The 8724-nt window shown below is 38.1% G+C and overlaps 1 protein-coding gene across 1 annotated transcript in view; it reads left to right on the top strand.

The window, feature by feature from the left end:
- Positions 1–904: 904 nt before the first annotated feature.
- LOC146870231 (uncharacterized) overlaps positions 905–8724 on the top strand; it is a 115348-nt gene continuing 107528 nt past the window's right edge. Inside the window, exons 1-2 of the mRNA XM_085642252.1 lie at positions 905–1014; positions 4931–8677. Of these exons, the coding sequence (XP_085498378.1) occupies positions 4974–8677 (3704 nt within the window). The 5' untranslated portion in view covers positions 905–1014; positions 4931–4973. The remainder of the gene's footprint in view (positions 1015–4930; positions 8678–8724) is intronic.

Here is an 8724-nt window from a genome sequence, read left to right as displayed (position 1 = left end):
GTGCTTTCTTGCTTTGTCAATCTGTGGACAGAAATGATTGGACCAGTTCCATTTTTGCCTTTGGCATATGTTGGAAAACACAAAGGCAGTTTTAGGGAAAAGTGTAAACAGTTGTGCAAAGGTGTCCTTCATAAGCATTTCCAGACCTACCCCAGTCAAAGTGCCTAGGTCATTGCCACCACAGTGCACTATTATGAGGTCAGGGTGTTGGATTTGCATGAAGGATTTCACCAATGGCATCAATTGGTGCCACTTTAACCCTCTCTGACCAATCCATTTAATGTCTACATTTGGCAAAGCAAGGTCTCTCACCATATCTGTTTTCTCTGCAAACTTTTCACTCCAGAAGACATAGCTGTGCCCTACAATCCACACTGTGAACATCTTCAAAGGAGAACTGGATGCACTCAGGAGGTGTCTTTCAGTAGAATGGCAATATGAAAAGAAAGACAGTTTGGAAATGGAGGCATACATATTTTTTACAAAACAAAAAGAACTGATTGGCTGTTTCATACCATTCTAGAAAAAAAACTAGGCTGTATGTGAAAATTAATAGAAGCATGTTTTGTATTGGTACAAAAAAATGTGTAACCAAAGAACAGTACTATGGATTTGCAGTTAGGTTTGAAAAGTCAAGCACTCTTGCTCTGTGGAATTGAAACATTGTGTGTCGAACTTCTGACCTAACTGCACACAGCAGTGTTCCATGAGCTGTTGCTATGGTAGCAGGCAGAAGTCAAGTTGGGGGAAGGGTACTAGGCAGAAGTCAAGTTGGGGGCAGGGTACTTTTGGAAAAGGGTTGGTTTTCAACCAATAGAAATGTGTCATTACATTTGAAAAAAAGGGGGAAGCACTGAGATTTGAAACTTACATGTATATGTGTGGAAAAATAGAGGGAAAGTTTGCCATTATCTGGTTCTGCTGAGAGGAGAGAGGTGTACAGAACAGAGATCCTGGCTCTGATAATCTGCTGTTTGAGTGACACATTTCTTTCACAACTAACTAATTCTAAAGGTGAGTTTACAGTTTGAGAGGGGATGTATGTGGTAACTTAAGAAATGAATAATAGAAATGGGAATTGTTTTTGTTGTAGTTACACATGGTGGATTCATAATGTGTCAGTCTGTAAAAGAGATTTTCACTTGGCCCGAAAAAAAAAGAGCAGTAAGTGTGCTTTCAAATTGGCAAAGAAATTTCGTTTTGGCACTAATGTGAAAACATGACTGTGTGTGCATAGAAGAATTATAGGCAGAAATGTATTGCGTCTTGCTCTGGTGATTTCACAGTTGCAGTAGATGGAAAAGAGGAGCGAATTTTTGGGGGAAGAAGCAGAGGTTTAGCACACACCCATGTGCTTGCCATGTATAGTCATGCACAGTAATTAGAAGCGAGTGGGGTTTTCAGGTTTAAGTCTGTAATGCAAATACATTCAGCATCACTAAGGCTGGTTGCCCCTGCTGGAGTGTAGGCAGTCACAGAGAATACACACGGTGGTGGTCTGAAAAAAAAACTGCTTGGACATGTGCATTTAAATAAATTTAAAAAAAAGGTTTCAGAATGTGTCAGTCTGTAAAAGTGATTTCAAATTGAAAAAAGAGATATACACTTGCCCCCGAAAAAAAAAGAGCAGTAAGTGTGCTTTCAAATTGGCAAAGAAATTTCGTTTTGGCACTAATGTGAAAACATGACTCTGTGTGCATAGAAGAATTATAGGCAGAAATGTATTGCGTCTTGCTCTGGGGATTTCACAGTTGCAGTAGATGGAAAAGAGGAGCGAATTTTTGGGGGATGAAGCAGAGGTTTAGCACACACCCATGTGCTTGCCATGTATAGTCATGCACAGTAATTAGAAGCGAGTGGGGTTTTCAGGTTTAAGTCTGTAATGCAAAAACATTCAGCATCACTAAGGCTGGTTGCCCCTGCTGGAGTGTAGGCAGTCACAGAGAATACACACGGTGGTGGTCTGAAAAAAAAACAGCTTGGACATGTGCATTTAAATAAATTTAAAAAAAAAGGTTTCAGAATGTGTCAGTCTGTAAAAGTGATTTCAAAGTGTAAAAAGAGATTTTCACTTGGCCCGAAAAAAAAAGAGCAGTAAGTGTGCTTTCAAATTGGCAAAGAAATTTCGTTTTGGCACTAATGTGAAAACATGACTGTGTGTGCATAGAAGAATTATAGGCAGAAATGTATTGCGTCTTGCTCTGGTGATTTCACAGTTGCAGTAGATGGAAAAGAGGAGCGAATTTTTGGGGGAAGAAGCAGAGGTTTAGCACACACCCATGTGCTTGCCATGTATAGTCATGCACAGTAATTAGAAGCGAGTGGGGTTTTCAGGTTTAAGTCTGTAATGCAAAAACATTCAGCATCACTAAGGCTGGTTGCCCCTGCTGGAGTGTAGGCAGTCACAGAGAATACACACGGTGGTGGTCTGAAAAAAAAACAGCTTGGACATGTGCATTTAAATAAATTTAAAAAAAAAGGTTTCAGAATGTGTCAGTCTGTAAAAGTGATTTCAAAGTGTAAAAAGAGATTTTCACTTGGCCCCGAAAAAAAAAGAGCAGTAAGTGTGCTTTCAAATTGGCAAAGAAATTTCGTTTTGGCACTAATGTGAAAACATGACTCTGTGTGCATAGAAGAATTATAGGCAGAAATGTATTGCGTCTTGCTCTGGTGATTTCACAGTTGCAGTAGATGGAAAAGAGGAGCGAATTTTTGGGGGAAGAAGCAGAGGTTTAGCACACACCCATGTGCTTGCCATGTATAGTCATGCACAGTAATTAGAAGCGAGTGGGGTTTTCAGGTTTAAGTCTGTAATGCAAATACATTCAGCATCACTAAGGCTGGTTGCCCCTGCTGGAGTGTAGGCAGTCACAGAGAATACACACGGTGGTGGTCTGAAAAAAAAACAGCTTGGACATGTGCATTTAAATAAATTTAAAAAAAAAGGTTTCAGAATGTGTCAGTCTGTAAAAGTGATTTCAAAGTGTAAAAAGAGATTTTCACTTGGCCCGAAAAAAAAAGAGCAGTAAGTGTGCTTTCAAATTGGCAAAGAAATTTCGTTTTGGCACTAATGTGAAAACATGACTCTGTGTGCATAGAAGAATTATAGGCAGAAATGTATTGCGTCTTGCTCTGGTGATTTCACAGTTGCAGTAGATGGAAAAGAGGAGCGAATTTTTGGGGGAAGAAGCAGAGGTTTAGCACACACCCATGTGCTTGCCATGTATAGTCATGCACAGTAATTAGAAGCGAGTGGGGTTTTCAGGTTTAAGTCTGTAATGCAAATACATTCAGCATCACTAAGGCTGGTTGCCCCTGCTGGAGTGTAGGCAGTCACAGAGAATACACACGGTGGTGGTCTGAAAAAAAAACAGCTTGGACATGTGCATTTAAATAAATTTTAAAAAAAAGGTTTCAGAATGTGTCAGTCTGTAAAAGTGATTTCAAAGTGTAAAAAGAGATTTTCACTTGGCCCGAAAAAAAAAGAGCAGTAAGTGTGCTTTCAAATTGGCAAAGAAATTTCGTTTTGGCACTAATGTGAAAACATGACTCTGTGTGCATAGAAGAATTATAGGCAGAAATGTATTGCGTCTTGCTCTGGTGATTTCACAGTTGCAGTAGATGGAAAAGAGGAGCGAATTTTTGGGGGAAGAAGCAGAGGTTTAGCACACACCCATGTGCTTGCCATGTATAGTCATGCACAGTAATTAGAAGCGAGTGGGGTTTTCAGGTTTAAGTCTGTAATGCAAAAACATTCAGCATCACTAAGGCTGGTTGCCCCTGCTGGAGTGTAGGCAGTCACAGAGAATACACACGGTGGTGGTCTGAAAAAAAAACAGCTTGGACATGTGCATTTAAATAAATTTAAAAAAAAAGGTTTCAGAATGTGTCAGTCTGTAAAAGTGATTTCAAAGTGTAAAAAGAGATTTTCACTTGGCCCGAAAAAAAAAGAGCAGTAAGTGTGCTTTCAAATTGGCAAAGAAATTTCGTTTTGGCACTAATGTGAAAACATGACTCTGTGTGCATAGAAGAATTATAGGCAGAAATGTATTGCGTCTTGCTCTGGTGATTTCACAGTTGCAGTAGATGGAAAAGAGGAGCGAATTTTTGGGGGAAGAAGCAGAGGTTTAGCACACACCCATGTGCTTGCCATGTATAGTCATGCACAGTAATTAGAAGCGAGTGGGGTTTTCAGGTTTAAGTCTGTAATGCAAATACATTCAGCATCACTAAGGCTGGTTGCCCCTGCTGGAGTGTAGGCAGTCACAGAGAATACACACGGTGGTGGTCTGAAAAAAAAACTGCTTGGACATGTGCATTTAAATAAATTTAAAAAAAAGGTTTCAGAATGTGTCAGTCTGTAAAAGTGATTTCAAATTGAAAAAAGAGATATACACTTGCCCCCGAAAAAAAAAGAGCAGTAAGTGTGCTTTCAAATTGGCAAAGAAATTTCGTTTTGGCACTAATGTGAAAACATGACTCTGTGTGCATAGAAGAATTATAGGCAGAAATGTATTGCGTCTTGCTCTGGTGATTTCACAGTTGCAGTAGATGGAAAAGAGGAGCGAATTTTTGGGGGAAGAAGCAGAGGTTTAGCACACACCCATGTGCTTGCCATGTATAGTCATGCACAGTAATTAGAAGCGAGTGGGGTTTTCAGGTTTAAGTCTGTAATGCAAATACATTCAGCATCACTAAGGCTGGTTGCCCCTGCTGGAGTGTAGGCAGTCACAGAGAATACACACGGTGGTGGTCTGAAAAAAAAACAGCTTGGTTTCATAATGTGACAGTTTGTTATACAGATTTTCACTTGCCCAAAAAAAAAGAGGAGTTTGTGTGCATTCAAATTGGCAAAGAAATTTCGTTTTGTGACTATTGTGAAAAGAAATGTAGTAATATATTTAAATACAATAAAGAATTTTTTTTTTAGTTTTTTTGCAGGTATTGCTGAAGAACAGTGAACAAAATTTAAGATGCCTACAACATCTCGAGTTCAAAAAACGCTAAAAAAAAAACTATATTTGAGGACAACTGGAGGACCAAAGTTAGTAGAAGATGCTGATGTTGGGAAAAAGAAAAAATCTTCTGGTAAGCAAAAAAGACAATTCCTAAACAAAATATTGAAAACAAACAAAAATGTACAAAATGTCTGTTCTCGGAAAAATGTAACAAAACCTACAGAACAGCAAAAAATTGAGGATTTAGTTAATGCAAATATACCTTCTGCAATTGAAAAGTTTAACATAAACAGAAAAACAGCATTTAAAGAGATACGTAGAAAAATGTTTCAGAGAAGAGTTATGTCCAATTTGATAAAGGATATAAAGAAATATAAGCAAAAGGCTAAATATTATAAGAGAAAAAAAGAAATTGAAGCCATTGCAGCAAAGGCATTAGAATTAAAAAGGAAACTATTCATATTAATTTTGAATAGGATGCGTACATTAGATAAAATGGTTAATGTACTGAAATCACAAAGCAAAAGCAAAAGAGTAGTGAACAGAACAAATTTTTGTAAAGTGTTTTTAGGAAAGTGGATGCATAGCTCAAGTAGTGAACCTTTTTTTAATGAAGAGAGCTATTTTCAAAGTAATAGTTTGCTGCATGCAGTTGACACCAGAGGTCGTTCATACGAAGTAAAAAATGGTTGCATAATGGAGAAGGAGATAATGGTTCCAAGAGATGAGGTACAAGTGATGGCAGATGAGGCAATGGGGAGACGTCCTAAAGCCCCAGTGTACACTTGGAATTGTAGTAGTATTTGCACTGTGCGTCAGGAATCTATTGACAGATTTCGAGAGTTTCTAAGAGAATATAGTAAAAAAAGTGTAAAACAAAAGATTAAGGTGCTTCAAAGTCTGGATCCATGCAGAGTGAGAGAGAATACTGGTTTGCAGGGTCATTCTCTTGCTTGTCTATCTAGAAAAGTGTGCAATAGTGTTTTCCATCATTTTAGGATGCTGGCTGTTCATCATACTGAAATGAGAAAGTTTGTGAGACGGTTGTATTTTGCCAAAAGTCCAGCAATAAAGTTAAATGAATTGAATAGGGCTCTGTTCCGAGGAACGGTATCAGATGTAGAGAAGGTTGTTGATGAAATTCAGTTTTGTTACTTTGGTCCTGAACAAAACAGTGCAGAGAAGGACACAGTAAATGAGGCAGAAGTGGAAGAGAATGTAGAACCTTGTGTAAGTAAGACATTTAATGATCACATAACAAAATTTGCAATAGTCTCTAATGAAAGACCAAATGTTACTTGTATTTGTTGCCGCAGAACTCATTATAGAAAACAAACTAGGAATGTTGATCTCTACAGAAAGAGTGAAAATGAAGATAATTATAAGTGGATGGATTTTGCAACATATATATTTCTTGAAAATTGTTTTGAATTGGGTGAAGATCAGCGTATTTGTAAATACTGCTACAACAAGTTAGAGGAAAATAGAATGCCGACCAGAGCTGTACATAATAATTTAGAATTGGATGCTATTCCTGCTGAACTTTCTGAATTAAATACATATGAGTCTATACTCATTCAATGTGTTCATCCGTTCCAGACCATAGTACGTATGGAGCCCAAAACTGGTAAATTACCTCCTTCAGATTTACTGAGAGGTTTAAAAGGTAGAGTGGTGTATTTGCCCTTGGATTTGAAAAAAAATATGGAAACTATTGATGCGGATACTTTGGAAACTGAACCATTAATTATTCTGGTTAATGGTGTACCTACAAAGAATAAGAAGATTTGGCAGGAGCTGGTAGATGTGCGGAAAGTACAAAGAGCAAATTTGTATTTGAAAAAAAATAACAAATGGTATGAATCAATTTATATAGTAGAAGAAGAAGAAGAAGAAGATTTACAAGGAGATACAGAAACACCAAGTGGACAAATTGAAAAAGTGGACAAGTCAAAGGAAGAAGAAATTTATGAACATTTTAGCATACATCCTCTCCATTCGAAAGAAGTTATGGGAGACAATATTGATCTCTTTCAGATGAAGAAAGCAAAAGGAAATCCCGTGAGTGTATGGGAGGAGAGCTTGGAAGCTCGATGTTTTCCTCAGCTGTTTCCTAAAGGAAAAGGAGGACGATACGATGAACGTCCGGAACAGATTCCAGCTTCTGAGTATCGGACTACAAGACTATATGCTGAAGATCCCAGATTTCGACAAAGTATCCCTTATTTGTTCCATCTTTTATTTGAAAGCGACTTGTCTGCACTGTCTTATGCAGTAAATCACATTTTAAAAAGTGGAGTACATTTACAAAATGTGTCTGCTAAGGATTTTATGGAGAAAGTGCAGCACCGAGATGATCATTTGGAAACACAACTGATCAATCTGATGGCTTGTCAGCGTGGGACAAATGAATATTGGTACCGACGCCATGGTGAACTAAAATGCATGTTACGCAATTTAGGAACACCAACATGGTTCCTTACCCTAAGCTGCGCCGAGTACGCTTGGGATGATTTACTGGATTTTCTACGAGAGGCCAATTCAAACATTGAAAACATCGAATACAAGACAGCAGGAGAACTGTGCTCATTGGATCCGGTTAATGTTTGCAGATATTTCAATCATAGATTTGAGGCTATGATGTCCTTCATCTGCAATAAAAAAAATCCACCCCTTGGAGAAGTAGTGGATTTCTTTTGGAGAAAAGAGTACCAGGCAAGAGGTGCTCCTCATATTCATATGCTGCTGTGGATCAAGGATGCCCCAAAGTTTGGAACAGATACTGATGAAGCAGTGTTATCTTACATTGAAGAATATGCAACATGTGCTATACCTAAAAGCACAGAAGAGTACAAGTTAAAGGAGCAAGTTCTACGTTTCCAAAGTCATCGGTGTGGAAAATACTGTCGACGGAAATACAAGAGCAAAGAAAAATACTACACTAAATGTCGATTTGGATTTCCTAGACCTGTTCTTACAAATGGAAGAGTCAACAGTTTTATGTCAGCTGTGAGACATACTATCACAAGAAAATCACCTAAGAATACCTACAACCTTAAAAGAAAAGAAGAATCAAAAAATATAAATGACTACAACCCAGTCATTTTATCCATGTGGAACGCTAACATGGATATACAGTATGTTGCTGACAATTCCATTGCTGTTGCTCGATATGTAACGTCTTACATTACGAAATCAGAAAAAACAGAATTGAAGGAAATGTGGGAAGAGATTTCTCACGAGAAGACTGTCAGTAAGAAGCTGTACAGTTTCAGTTTGAAGATGTTATCGCATCGAGAAATTGGATCCTACGAATGTTCAGATAGATTATCTTCTGCAAGTCTCTACTCGAAGTCAAGAAGAATAATTTGGGCAAGTTTAGGCCTTGCAGCAATGAGAAATCGGGTACTGAAATCTGTTGGAGAAATTGAATATTTGGCACAGTTCGAACCTGAAAGTACAGATATATTGAAAACAAACATGTTGGACACATATTATCCCAAGAGAAGTCATCATCTGGAGAACATGTGTCTCTATGAAGTGCTGCAGAACTACATTTATTCACGGAAAGCTGCAGAAGACATCAATAATGGAAAATATAAAGTCGTTGGTGAAGAAGGATGTTTGGTGAAGCAAACCAAAGGAAGTTTGATAAATCACCGGAAGCTGAGTTGCGACACTACCGACAAGAAAGAATTTTACTACTTGGCTCTTTTACAGTTGTTTAAACCATGGCGTTCAGAGGATGAACTACTGGGAGAATTCC

Source organism: Triturus cristatus, chromosome 1_1 (genome assembly GCF_964204655.1).
Source record: "Triturus cristatus chromosome 1_1, aTriCri1.1, whole genome shotgun sequence".
NCBI lineage: Eukaryota > Metazoa > Chordata > Amphibia > Caudata > Salamandridae > Triturus > Triturus cristatus.
Note: the sequence above shows the minus strand (reverse complement) of the source record. Positions and strands in the feature narration are given on the sequence as shown.